This window comes from Sphaeramia orbicularis, chromosome 9 (genome assembly GCF_902148855.1).
Source record: "Sphaeramia orbicularis chromosome 9, fSphaOr1.1, whole genome shotgun sequence".
NCBI classification, from domain to species: domain Eukaryota; kingdom Metazoa; phylum Chordata; class Actinopteri; order Kurtiformes; family Apogonidae; genus Sphaeramia; species Sphaeramia orbicularis.
In genome coordinates, this window is record NC_043965.1 from 1,800,742 (window position 1) to 1,815,741 (window position 15,000).

The window sequence follows — 15,000 nt, forward strand, 5'->3', positions numbered from 1 at the left end:
CATGGAAAGGACAGTTTATTTTTTACGAGTATATTACTGCTAAGAAATTATAGTTTATTTTTGTGCGTTATTGTTATGAAATGGATTGTGTGTTTGTTTTTAATATGAGTATTATTATCATGGAAAGGACAGAGTTTATTTTTGTTTTGATATGTGCACCATTACCGTGTTTCCATGGTAACTACAGAGCCTCTGAACATCCAAATATGGTCATATCTGATGACCATGAAAAGATGAAGAACTGTATTTTACACCAATTATGGACATGTATTGATCGGATTATTTGAACAGTTCTGATCAGTAGATGGTTTTGGTCGACAGTGGATGTTTGGGTCTTTACGGTTAAAGCACATGTCGACCAAATTTGCTCCAAAAAAAAAGAAAGAAAACAGCAAAAAAAATCCTGAAAACACAAAAACCAGTGTGTGACTGGTTTCCAGTTGTAGATATTCACCTGTATTCCAGGAGGAGGCGGGTCATGTTCAGTTCCATCTGATTATTTATAACAACATTTACAGAAACAGACGGAGAACAAAGTGTTTCACAAAGACAGAAAAGCACATGAACAGAAAACAGAACAGAAGGGACGGCTTCTGCTGCGTCCACCACTGAACACGACGACATCCAACCCACAGTGAAGCTCATACTGGAGCGTGTCACAGTGTAATACCGCAGACGGACACTAGAGGCTGCTTCAGCTGGCTTTAAAAAACAAACTGGGTACTGACACAGTACTGTGGCACGAAATATGGGTTTGTCTGTGACCACACAGCCAATCAGCACCCTCGTCATAGGCGGGGCTAGGGCATCGGAAATGGAGAGGCTAAATTTCATAAGACAAAAAAAACATTTAGCCAGAAGCAGCAGACTGACGCTTATAAAAGTAAAGGCTTCGTCTTGGTAACATGACCCAGTGAATCCTATTACTGAGTCTTTGGTTCAATTCCCAATTGAAATAGCTTCTTTTTTTTTTAACCTCTGCCAAGGAGGTTATGTTTTCATCTGGGTTTGTTTGTCTGTTAGCAAGAGAACTCCAAAAGTTATGGAAGGATTTGGATGAAATGTTCAGGAAATGTTAATACTGGCACAAGGAACAAATTATGAAATTTTAGTGGTGACTGGGGGGGGGGGGGTCTGTCTTGGTGGAGGTCTACGCTCTCCGAGTACATTTCTAGTTTTTTTACCTCTGCCAAGAAACAGCGGAGGTTATGTTTTCATCAGGGTTTGCCTGTTTGTCTGTCTGTTAGCATGATAAGTCAAAAAGTTTTGGACGGATTTGGATAATATTTTCAGGAAACAAATTATTAAATGCTGGTGGTGATGGGGGGGGGGGGGGGGGGCACAGCACCAAGGGTGCCGGTATGTAAATCCAATATGTATATAAATCTGCCACTGCGACAGTGGTCAGTGTGCAGAATTCAGACCACAGCGCTGAACGGACACAGAACTGAGAAGTCACATGGTACATCTAACATGTAGCTCCGCCCACCTTCTCCAGCCTCACTGACTGCACAGAGCAAAGAACACCATGAAACAACATACAGAGCATTTACAACAATAACTCCTATTCTATACTATAAACTATCGCTACTTAGTGGCTTCTTCCATCAGTTGCCACAGTACTGTGGTAGAAAAATGCACCAAAGAATGACCAGAAGTATACTGCATATATGAGCCCAGTACTGTGGCAACAAGAGGAGAAGGAGTTCATGGAACAGTGTCTGGGATTGGCTCTGGTACTGGTAGGTACTGCGCACTATTTTTTCTAATCTTTGTCATATTTCTCCCATTTTTATGTTTAAACTTAATTGGTTTGGCGCCACTGGTGCTATAAAGTGGAGCATCCACGGGGCGGGTCCTGGTTCTGTTCTGTGTTCCAGTCCTGGTTCTGTTCTGTGTTCTAGTTCTAGTTCTGTTCTGTGTTCCAGTCCTGGTTCTGTTCTGTGTTCCAGTCCTGGTTCTGTTCTGTGTTCTAGTTCTAGTTCTGTTCTGTGTTCCAGTCCTGGTTCTGTTCTGTGTTCCAGTCCTGGTTCTGTTCTGTGTTCCAGTCCTGGTTCTGTTCTGTGTTCTAGTTCTAGTTCTGTTCTGTGTTCCAGTCCTGGTTCTGTTCTGTGTTCTAGGTCTGGTTCTGTTCTGTGTTCTAGTTCTAGTTCTAGTTCTGTTCTGTGTTCTAGTTCTGGTTCTGTTCTGTGTTCCAGTCCTGGTTCTGTTCTGTGTTCCAGTCCTGGTTCTGTTCTAGGTTCTAGTCCTGTGGTTTGGATGCACATCCATCTAAATATAGAAGATAGTGTTTTTATTTTTAAAGGAAAAAGTCAGAATATTTAGAGAAAAATGTCATAATTGAAAAGAAAAAACTCAGTTTATTACTGGAAGAAATCAGGATATTTTCAGAATAAAATTGTCTTTTATTTGGATGAAAATTCGTGATAGAAATAAAGAAAATAAGAATGAAATAATGTGACTGGCTCTGGACACAGACCTCTGCTCACGTTAGGATTTACATTTTTTCTTTAAATTTGAGGCTGTTTTTCAGTTCCATCTTCAGTTCAGGTCCAACGTCTCCAACATGTCCAGGTGGACTCTGGGTCACATTTATTCCTTTTATTTGTTCTGGTTTTTAACGCCGTACGTCCATTCAGCTGTGACGTAAACCCACACACACAGACTCATTCAGGGCCCTTTGTGCTGACGTGTGTCCTTTAATCCACTTTATTCCTGTTCATGAACTCGTTCATCATCTGGACCGTTTATGAACTCAAATGAAATAAAACGGTCCAAAACGACAGCAGATTAACGACAGCAGGTTCTGATCAAACAAAAGCAGCGGTCAACGGGGCCCAGTTTAACAAAGGCACCTTATTGTACTCATACTTATACTTATTGTATTTATTAAACTAAAGGGGGCGGAGCTAAGAGCTGAACGTCAAAGACGTCAAATACAGGCGTAAACGGACCTGGTTTCCCTGGAAACTGACTGGTGTGGACGTGTGGGTCCGAGGATCTGTTGGTAATTGGATTTTCTTCGCAGGAACAAAAGGAAAATTAGTGGTTCATTGATGTTCGTTTTAAAATAGAAGAATTTAAATTGAATTTCAAGGCGTTTTTCTTTTTCAGTGTCAGAACAGATAAACTAAATTTAAAAAAACTGATTGATTTTTGTTTTTTTCCTTCTAATAATAACAAAAAATAAAGTTACTACCTGACAGAAATGGAAAAACGGACCAAAAACAGCTGTTATTTTTTCTTTTTCTCAGACCAGATGTGGTCATTTTCAAGGAAAGATTCTTACGAACGATGGGTTTGTACAAATCTTCCCGTTTGTACAAAAACTGGAGTTCATAGACATTCGTGGATAGGGGTGTGAGAAAATATCAGTTCTGCAATATATCGCGATATTTCCTTTCACAATACTGTACCGATATTAAAAAGTACTGTAGGGATATTTGTAGGTATTTATTCAAATGCAGATATTGTGGAGGTTCATTTTTGTTTTTTTGTTTTTCTTTTTTGTTTATATTTTATTTTTTACTTAATACGGTTTTATTAAATAATGCTAATTCCTTTGTTGGAATTGAACTAAAATAATGTTCTGATCTAATAGAATCTGAACATTTGAACAGGATCTGAAACTGTAATGTCTGTAAAACAGAATTTCAGTTTGAACACAGGAACATTTTGTGATAAAACATTAGATCCTGTTGGGATCAAATAAAAATGTGTTTAATATTTGTGCAGATTTCTGCTGGAATTCAATTCTTCAAGGGAATAATTTTAAAAAAAAAAGAAACAAACCAAAAAAATGGCCTTTTTAACAGCATCATGATATATCGTGATATATTGTATCGTGATTTGTATCGTATCGTCAGATTCTTGCCAATACACACCTCTGTTCATGGAGGGAGCATGTCTACGACATCCAGATTTCGTAAAAAAAAAAACGTCGTTCATAAGAGTCTTTGTGGTTAAAGTTAGGGTTAGTGTCTGTTTATGTGTCTTAAGGCTGTGCGCATATTTCCTGTTTTTCTCAGATTTTTCCAAAGGTCAAAGATCAAAGGCATCAGTTGTTGATAATCCCATATAAGACAGTTTGTGTATGGAAGTAAATCTGTCTCATCAGATTTTGAATTATAAAAACCACTGAATTTATAGAACTGAATTTTTTTGCACTGAAATTAAGCATCTGAATTTTTTCGGTGTCACATGACCAGCCTACGTAACTTGATTGGCTTGCCGTCAGTTCGACTTGAGATGGAATCACTTATTATCCTTGGTGTCCTGGATGTGTGATCGGAATTTTTTATTCTAAATTTATGAACAAAGTAAAATTGAGAGACAAAAATTCAGATCCTTAATTTTAGTGCAAAAAAAAATCAGATACTTAATTGATGAGACAGATTTACTTCCATATTTGCGTTAATGTTAGCTCGTGTTTTTTTAATCTTGTCGATGCGTCTCATGTAGGAATAAATTTTTCGTCCTTCTGTGTGATTTGTTGAACACTTTCCAGAAGGTGGACTCCTTCATGTGAGCAGGTTCTGATCCTGTTCTGGTTCTAAAAGTGAAAACAGCTGTTTTTAAACAGAGGAAACGGTCAGAGGATGTTTGTGGAAATCCCATTTATTCACTGAGGACCAGTTTGTGCACCTTCAACAAATGAGTGGAGAGAGAGTTAGAGGGTTTAAAGGGTTAGTGGGGGGGGTCCATCAGGTCTGAGTAGGGGGTGGGGGGTCCCTGGTTTCTGTCAGATTTGGAGGTCCTGCTTCTCCATCAGGTCTTGGTGAGGGTGGGGGGGTCCTTGGTCTCTGTCAGGTCAGGTCAGGGGGGGTCCTGGTTTTCCATCAGGTCTGAGTGGGGGTGTGGGGGGTCCTGGGTCTCTGTCAGGTCTGGGTGGGGGGTCCCTGGTTTCTGTCAGGTCTGGGGGGGCAGGGTGTCATGGCTCTCTATCAGGTCGGGGTGGGGGGGGGGGGTCTGGTCTATGTTGGGTCTGGGTTGGGGTTGCAGGTCTCTATCAGGTCTGTGGGTGGGGGGTCCTAGGTCTTCATCAGGTCTGGGTGGGGCTGGGTTGGGGTCTCAGGTCACTGTCAGGTCTGGGGGGGGGGTCTCAGGTCTCTGTCAGGTCTGGGTAGGGGGTCTCGATCAGGTCTGGGTGGGGGGTTTTCTGCCCGTCCTAAGGCCGCTGTATTTCCCGTCAGGACTCGGGTACTTGTCCCTGATTCGTCGAACGCAGCAGCTGGGGATGACGGGGTGGGCGTCGTCAGGCGGGACCCCGACCCTCCAGCGGATGTACTGTCTGTAGGCGCAGTGACGCAGCGCCGCCGCCGGGTCGGCCGGAGCCCACAGGGGGTCCCGGTACTGGAGGACGGCCTCCAGCAGCGGGCGACTCAACACCAGCCGCTGGAACAGAGGGGAGGACGTGATGCAGGCGCCGTCGCCGCGACGACAGCACAGCTCCTCCTGGTGGACGGAGGAGGCGACGCAGCGGCCGCAGCGACACCAGGCGGGACGGCAGGGGACCAGGGGGTCCTGAACGGGGGGGGTCCTGAATGGAGGGGTCCGGGAAGCGGTCGCCGGGGGAACGAACGTCCACTTTGGCGTCGGACTGCAGAAGGCAGAGGACGGCCTCCAGGTGTCCGGTGTCCTCCTGATGGACGGACCAGACGGGTGGGATCATTTTACAGAGAAGTTCAAACCTGTTCAGACTGGATAAGTACAGACCCTGGTCCAAGACCTGATGGATCTGGGTTCTACAAGTCCAAGTCTGGTCCCAGTGACCGGAGTCTGGTCCCAGTGACCAGAAAAACCAACAGAAGGACCAGTGTCCCTGTACGTCAGCGTCTGTTCTATGTGGATCAGAACCAGGTGAATGTGTTCTGTGTAGGTTCTGTTCTGTGTTCCAGTCCTGGTTCTGTTCTGTGTTCCAGTCCTGGTTCTGTTCTATGCTCCAGTCCTGGTTCTGTTCTGTGTTCCAGTCCTGGTTCTGTTCTGTGTTCCAGTCCTGGTTCTGTTCTAGGTTCCAGTCCTGGTTCTGTTCTGTGTTCCAGTCCTGGTTCTGTTCTAGGTTCCAGTCCTGGTTCTGTTCTGTGTTCCAGTCCTGGTTCTGTTCTAGGTTCCAGTCCTGGTTCTGTTCTAGGTTCCAGTCCTGGTTCTGTTCTAGGTTCCAGTCCTGTGGTTCTGGATGCAGATCAATCTAACTATAGAAGTGAGCGGGACTTTCACTGAGGAGAACTGAACTCATCCAATCACAGTCCAGATATGACTTCTATCAGTGACCACTAATGTTATATATTGATATCTGGAACCATTTACATGATATAAACCATTAAAATATGGACCAGTAGAAGGAAAGGAACATTTAAAATCTGTCAAAAATTTGTCAAAAATAATGAAGAAAAACAATTCAAGACACTGTGTCTAAAATGCATTATATATGTTTTTTTGTTTCTTTAATAAAATAAATATGTAAAAAAAAAAAAAAAAAAAAAAGAATTAAAAACAACTGTAAAAAAAATGTAAATATTCAAAATTCTCAAAACTGCAAACAAATGTTGTAGACATTGTCCCAAAGAAGATGCATAAAAATTTTGAAATTTGAAATTTGAAAATCCAACCAGTAATTTCAGAGAAAAAGATTGTTTAAATCTAAATGATGGTGACCTTCAGTTTGACCCTTCAAGGTCACTCAAGGTCAAAGGTCATGAACCCAAATGAAAATCCAAATATGACTTCTATCAGTGATCAACAGGAATTATATTGACACCTGTAAATATTTACATGTTATAAACCATCAACATATGGTGAACTGAAAATGACAAAAATAACAAAAATCGAAATTTCTTAAAACTGTGAATAAACTTCGTAGAAATTGTCCAAGGAAGACACATCTAAAATTTTAAATGAATTCGACCTGTAGTTTTGTCAGAGAACATGTTTTTTTTTAACAACATGTTTTAGAAATGTTTTTCAAAAATGTGTAAAAAAAAAAAACAAAAAAATGCAAGAATTGAGAAAAGACATGTAGAAGCCAATAATGTAATCTCAACCGATAACGTAATAACGGCCGATAACGTAATAAATTTGCCATTTTTTTAAATGTAATAAGCCCATAACCTAATATCTGGCCAATAACGTAATAAAAGTCCTGAACTGATAATGTAATAGTTTTTGGCCAATAACGTTATAACTTATTACGTTATCGGCTCAGTTATTACATTTGCAAAGAATTTCTTTTATCATTCCAATAACGTAATAAGCAGCCAATAAGTTATAACGTTATTGACCAAAGATATTACGTAATCGGTTCAGGACTTTTATTACGATGTTGGCCAGATATTACGTTACTGTCTTATTACATTTTAAAATTGGCAAATTTATTACGTTATCGACCGTTACTATGATATCAGCTGTTATTACATTATCGGCTTCTGCAGGCACATGTAAAGAACAAGTGTCAAATTTGAAAAAAATCAGGTGAAGAGTGTCTGACAAATTGTTTTTTTAAATACCAAAAAATACCATCGATGATCACAGTTTGTCACTTTATACACAAACTTTAAAACACAAAGTATATTCACAGAGATCGGAAACACAGATGCGAACACCTGTGGACTCTTTACCTTCCGCAGCTGAAGCGACAGCGCTTTAACGTCCTGTAAACTCTTCTTCTGCGACGGTTTGACCAGTCGGACGTAGTTGTCGTCAACATAGGACACACACAGGATGCACTGGAACACACACACACACACACACACAACAGGCGGTTCAGTAACAGGGTCAGCCCAAACACTGTCCCACAATGATGACATCACTGTTGACATCACCTTCTGCCTGTCCCGGACCGACTCCACCTTCATCTCTGCGTAGTTCTCTCCGACATCTGCGGAGTAGCAGCTGGTGTTGATGAGCCAGTCCAACAGAACCGTGGTCTGAGGAGAACAGAAGACCCAGATGAACGGAACCGCTTTAACAACAACAGGTCCAACGTTTAACAGAACATCTGCGACGGAAACGGAACATCTGCAACGGGAACGGAACATCTGCGACAGAAACGGACTCCAAACAGACAAAGGTAGACTTCAACTGTCAACGACCTGGACGAGGGGTCTACCACACCAGACTAGACCAGACCAGACCCCAGGTGGAGGTCTACCAGAGGTGGTTTCTGTCAGACTGCAGTGGAAGCTCAGCTGCCCCTAAAATTAGGAAAATTAAATGCTCAAATCTGTTCAGTTGTTTTCATTTCATTGACTCCAAATGTGTTGGAACACGTTCATCTCTCAGACCAGTTGGTTCAGAATCAGTTTGATCCCAGATCAGTGGACTGGATGTTGTTCACTTCTCCTCCATTCCCGTGTCTGTGTTTTCTCCTCCATCTCTGCTCAGTGCATTTGTCGTAGACGCTCAGCGTCCATGCACTTCAATGGGACTGAGTGGAACTGGTTTAGACTGACTCTAAACTGGACCAGCATTGGATAAATGACACCATGTTGTCCCGCCCCCGGACGCTCAGCGTCTCTGGGGGTGAATGGAGCTGTGGGCGGAGCTGTGGGCGGAGCTCAGCCGGGCCGGACACTGAGCTTCCACGTGCTGATTGGAGGATGGGTCCAAAGGCTGAATGCGGTTTGATTGACAGCTGTTTTCAGATCTGCTCCTTCACTGACACAGTTCAGTTTAATACCGTCACACATTCTGCTGTGAAATCACACAAACCACGACGACGTTACTTGTTCATTTCTTACACTGTAAATAAAACACACTCATTCTACTTCCTTGTTTCAATTCAACATAATTTCAGCGTTTTCTTGTTTACTTGGTACGATAAGGTCACTGAGCAGTTTCTTAAACAGGAACGGAGGACGAGTTTGTGTTTAAATAACTCGACAATATTTTTGGATGTAAGTCGACAGTGAGCTTCCCCTGTCTGAAAGACCAGCAGCCGCCACTGAGGTCTACCACACCAGAAAAGATTATATTAGTTTATAAACCAAAACATCCTAAAAACCTGCTGTTTCTGTGTGAAGTTGTTTATGTTCTGAACAGACTGTACGTTTGTTCTCACCAGAGCGTAGTAGGACAACGTGGATCCGATGTAGAGGATGAGCTGGATGAAACTGAACCGACCTGCCTGAAAAACAAAGAACAAGGTCTGAAATATGAAAGGAACCATCGCTGAAATATCCATCCATCCATCCATCCATCCATCCATCCATCCATCCATCCCTCTATCTATAGTAAACATTTCTTTATATAATATACAAAGGCAAAATCAAAAGTGCTCAAAATGGCCAGAATAGGCTCAGACCTTTAAGAGTTAATGTCAATGGGATTTTTTCCAGTTTAAATAAAACTCAACAAAACAAAAAAAACTTCTAGAGATGTTCAAGATGAATTAAATCCAAACAGACTTCACTTTAAATACTGACATGAACCTGCAGAAAACATGTACATCTGTATGTTTTGTGTATTTTAATTCTATGCACATATTTCTTTCTGCATGTTCTTGTTTTTTTCTTAAAGAGACGAAAATAAAACCGTGAACTCCTTAAAACCCTGAAAAAACCAAACTAAAGGTGACCTGACCTCCTCTTCATTAGTTTTATTCATTTCACTGACTCTTCCTTTTGTTTCTTCTGTTTTTTTCACCTTTCATTACCCGTGTTCGGAGTCGAATAACTTTCATTTGATTCCTTATTTTTTCTTTTTTTTCCAGAATGGACGGACGAGGCGTAAAATCCCAGTCATAATACCATCACAGATGAGCAGAGTTGGACGATGCCGCCGTCGCTCTGGGCTTTCCCACAACTTTCCACTTAAACCAGCGCCTCATTTGGGATCAGCTGATAAGAGCTCGGCGTTAAATCGACTCACTGCAGATCGGAGCCAAAGAAAACCTGATTAACTGACAAACTGAGGTCACAGAGTTAAAGCCGAACAAGAAGAAACACTGCTCAGCGCTGGGGCATTTTTTAAAGAGATTTGGGTTTTTAATCAAAGAAAACAAGAAAAAAAATAACTGATTTTAACCCTTAAAACCCAAACGTCCACCTTTAACCAAAACCATCCACTGATCTAAACTGTTTAATACCTGCTGATCCACTAATCTGATCAATACATGGAAATAATTGGTGTAAAATACAGTTATTCATATGTTCATGGTCATCAGATATGACCATATTTGGACATTCAGAGGCTCCGTAGTTACTGTGGAAACACAGTCATCTTCTACAGCACTGATTCACCAGTAAAACCCATGGAGCTGGATCAGTGACAGTGGATGGACACACTGGGGTTATGTGGATTAAATAATATATAAAATGAACAAAAATGAATCAAAAATGTACAAAATAATATATAAAGTGAAATAAATAAGCAAATAAAGGTACTAAAGTGAAGTAAAACAGGATAGAATAAGCTACAAAATGAATAAAAATAGTCAATTTAATCTACAAACTGGACAAAAGTGAAAAATAAACCAACAAAATAATATGTACCATGAACAAAATAAACCATAAACTGAATAAAAGTGGAAGAAAAAGTCATAAAATAGGAAACAAAATTAATCAAAAATAAATAAAACAATGAAAAAGAATGAAAAAAATTAACAAAAGTAATAAAATAGTTTTAAAAAAAAATTACAAATGTTCAAAATAACAAATAATGTGGAAATAATAAGCAGAAAATTGACTAAAATGAAGTAAAAAAAAAAAAAAAAAAAAGGATTAAATAAGCCACAAACTAAATAAAAACTGTCATAAAATAGGAAACAAAATAAACCAAAACAAATAAAATAATTAAAATGAATAAAAAACTAACAGAATTAATAAAATATTAAGAAAAATGAATAAAAAAAATTATTAAATAAGTTTGTAGAAGTCTGCTTTTATATTCAGTTAATGATCTATTTTAGCTGAAAAAGTTCCTTTTTTTCTTCAGTTTCCTCAGTTTTGTTTTGTTTTTTTAATAGCCTTTGAATTTCCTTTGAACTTTAATGAACATGTATGTGAATTAAATCTAGAAAATACAGGCTTTACAGTGAAAAACCTCAACTACAGAGGACGATCTAAGACTGTGTAAAGGCTTAAATGTGTGGAGGCGAAGCTCCGCCCACCTGTCCAAACACCATGATGTCGAACCTGATGCCGAACGCCTTGTACAGCGTCCGATGTTCTTCTCCGTTCACCGTCGTGTATTTGGCAAATCTGAAAAAATAACAAAAATAAATATTAAGGCAAACGTGCGTCAGGAGTGAATTAAATCCAAACGAAAGATGAAACATTTCAGTCTGATTCTGTTAAATTAGAACGACGTAAAACAGGTCAAATAAAAACAGAAGAACCACAAAGAATGAAAAATACCAACTTTACCGAATGTTTGAGTGAAATCAATAAGATTTAATGAATAAAATGAACCGGAAATGTATGAAGAAAAAGAAGGAACAGTTGAACAATATTCTGCCTCAGTTTAATATTTATACATGTACGTAAAAAAAACAAAATACATACACTTACAAATACACAAAACCAGGTACAGGGTCTGACCCCCCCGACCTGAAGTTCAGTCCTGGGTTCAGGGTCTGACCCCCCCGACCTGAAGTTCAGTCCTGGGTTCAGGGTCTTGTTGCTCTGCCCCCCCCTCGGACCCCCCCTCACCTGAAGTTCAGTCCTGGGTACAGGGTCTTGTTGCTCTCCTTCTCGTCCCCCCTCGGACCCCCCCCCTGCCCTCGGACCCCCCCCCTGCCCTCAGACCCCCCCCTCACCTAAAGTTCAGTCCTGGGTACAGGGTCTGACACCCCCCACCTGAAGTTCAGTCCTGGGTACAGGGTCTTGTTGCTCGGACTCCCCCTCGGACCCCCCCCCCCCCCCACCTAAAGTTCAGTCCTGGGTACAGGGTCTTGTTGCTCGGACTCCCCCTCGGACCCCCCCCCCCCCCCCCCTCATCTAAAGATTAGTCCTGGGTACAGGGTCTTGTTGCTCGGACCCCCCCTCGGACCCCCCCTCACCTGAAGTTCAGTCCTGGGTACAGGGTCTTGTTGCTCTGCCCCCCCCTCGGACCCCCCCTCACCTGAAGTTCAGTCCTGGGTACAGGGTCTTGTTGCTCTGCCCCCCCCTCGGACCCCCCCTCACCTAAAGTTCAGTCCTGGGTACAGGGTCTTGTTGCTCTCCTTCTCGTCCAGCCGTCTGAATGAGTACCTGGGGAGGCAGCGGTGCATGAGCCGGTCCAGGTTACAGTCCCATCTGATCTGGATGCCGATGACCCCCCCCTGTGGACGCCCAGAGGAACAGCACCCCCCCCACACACATTATTATTATTCCAACCCAGACTGATGTGAACCGTCCGCTCCTGAATCCATCTGATTCCACGGATGAGTTCAAACGGACTTTAACCATCAGATAAAAAAACAACCAACCTGAGTCGAACTACAGCTGGGACCAGATGGGGCATTTAAGGGACTACATGATGCGTTTAAGGGACTACATGATGCGTTTAAGGGACTACATGCTGCGTTTAAGGGACTACATGCTGCGTTTAAGGGACTACATGATGCGTTTAAGGGACTACATCATGCATTTAAGGGACTACATCATGCATTTAAGGGACTACATCATGCGTTTAAGGGACTACATCATGCGTTTAAGGGACTACATCATGCGTTTAAGGGACTACATCATGCGTTTAAGGGACTACATGATGCGTTTAAGGGACTACATCATGCATTTAAGGGACTACATCATGCGTTTAAGGGACTACATCATGCGTTTAAGGGACTACATGATGCGTTTAAGGGACTACATGATGCATTTAAGGGACTACATCATGCATTTAAGGGACTACATCATGCGTTTAAGGGACTACATCATGCGTTTAAGGGACTACATCATGCGTTTAAGGGACTACATCATGCGTTTAAGGGACTACATCATGCGTTTAAGGGACTACATCATGCGTTTAAGGGACTACATCATGCGTTTAAGGGACTACATGATGCATTTAAGGGACTACATCATGCATTTAAGGGACTACATCATGCATTTAAGGGACTACATCATGCATTTAAGGGACTACATGATGCGTTTAAGGGACTACATGATGCGTTTAAGGGACTACATCATGCATTTAAGGGAGTACATGCTGTGTTTAAGGGACTACATGCTGCGTTTAAGGGACTACATGATGCGTTTAAGGGACTACATGATGCGTTTAAGGGACTACATGATGCGTTTAAGGGACTACATGATGCGTTTAAGGGACTACATCATGCGTTTAAGGGACTACATCATGCGTTTAAGGGACTACATGATGCGTTTAAGGGACTACATCATGCGTTTAAGGGACTACATCATGCGTTTAAGGGACTACATCATGCGTTTAAGGGACTACATCATGCGTTTAAGGGACTACATCATGCGTTTAAGGGACTACATGATGCATTTAAGGGACTACATGATGCATTTAAGGGACTACATGATGCATTTAAGGGACTACATGATGCATTTAAGGGACTACATCATGCATTTAAGGGACTACATCATGCATTTAAGGGACTACATGATGCGTTTAAGGGACTACATGATGCGTTTAAGGGACTACATCATGCATTTAAGGGAGTACATGCTGTGTTTAAGGGACTACATGCTGCGTTTAAGGGACTACATGATGCGTTTAAGGGACTACATGATGCGTTTAAGGGACTACATGATGCGTTTAAGGGACTACATCATGCGTTTAAGGGACTACATCATGCGTTTAAGGGACTACATCATGCGTTTAAGGGACTACATCATGCATTTAAGGGACTACATCATGCGTTTAAGGGACTACATGATGCATTTAAGGGACTACATCATGCATTTAAGGGACTACATCATGCGTTTAAGGGACTACATCATGCGTTTAAGGGACTACATCATGCGTTTAAGGGACTACATCATGCATTTAAGGGACTACATCATGCATTTAAGGGACTACATGCTGCGTTTAAGGGACTACATCATGCGTTTAAGGGACTACATCATGCGTTTAAGGGACTACATCATGCGTTTAAGGGACTACATGATGCATTTAAGGGACTACATGATGCATTTAAGGGACTACATGATGCGTTTAAGGGACTACATGATGCGTTTAAGGGACTACATGATGCATTTAAGGGGCAGGACAGAGTCGTTATACTGAGTTTATTTTATCATGTGAATGATGTTAATCCTGTGTTTTTGCATCATGCGTTTAAGGGACTACATGATGCATTTAAGGGACTACATGATGCATTTAAGGGACTACATGATGCGTTTAAGGGACTACATGATGCGTTTAAGGGACTACATGATGCGTTTAAGGGACTACATCATGCGTTTAAGGGACTACATCATGCGTTTAAGGGACTACATCATGCATTTAAGGGACTACATCATGCATTTAAGGGACAACATCATGCATTTAAGGGACTACATGATGCGTTTAAGGGACTACATGATGCGTTTAAGGGACTACATGATGCGTTTAAGGGACTACATCATGCATTTAAGGGACTACATGCTGCGTTTAAGGGACTACATGCTGCGTTTAAGGGACTACATGATGCGTTTAAGGGACTACATCATGCGTTTAAGGGACTACATGATGCGTTTAAGGGACTACATGATGCATTTAAGGGACTACATCATGCATTTAAGGGACTACATCATGCGTTTAAGGGACTACATCATGCGTTTAAGGGACTACATCATGCGTTTAAGGGACTACATCATGCATTTAAGGGACTACATGCTGCGTTTAAGGGACTACATCATGCATTTAAGGGACTACATCATGCGTTTAAGGGACTACATGATGCGTTTAAGGGACTACATGATGCGTTTAAGGGACTACATGATGCGTTTAAGGGACTACATGATGCATTTAAGGGACTACATGATGCATTTAAGGGACTACATGATGCGTTTAAGGGACTACATGATGCGTTTAAGGGACTACATCATGCGTTTAAGGGACTACATCATGCGTTTA

General features: G+C 41.6%; 1 protein-coding gene across 1 annotated transcript in view; it reads right to left on the minus strand.

The window, feature by feature from the left end:
• Positions 1-5,126: 5,126 nt before the first annotated feature.
• LOC115425142 (P2X purinoceptor 4-like) overlaps positions 5,127-15,000 on the minus strand; it is a 20,633-nt gene continuing 10,759 nt past the window's right edge. Inside the window, exons 7-12 of the mRNA XM_030142510.1 lie at positions 12,120-12,256; positions 11,105-11,195; positions 9,056-9,121; positions 7,818-7,922; positions 7,614-7,721; positions 5,127-5,641 (exon numbers count right to left, since the gene is read on the minus strand). Coding sequence (XP_029998370.1) covers positions 5,255-5,641; positions 7,614-7,721; positions 7,818-7,922; positions 9,056-9,121; positions 11,105-11,195; positions 12,120-12,256 — 894 coding nt within the window. The 3' untranslated portion in view covers positions 5,127-5,254. The remainder of the gene's footprint in view (positions 5,642-7,613; positions 7,722-7,817; positions 7,923-9,055; positions 9,122-11,104; positions 11,196-12,119; positions 12,257-15,000) is intronic.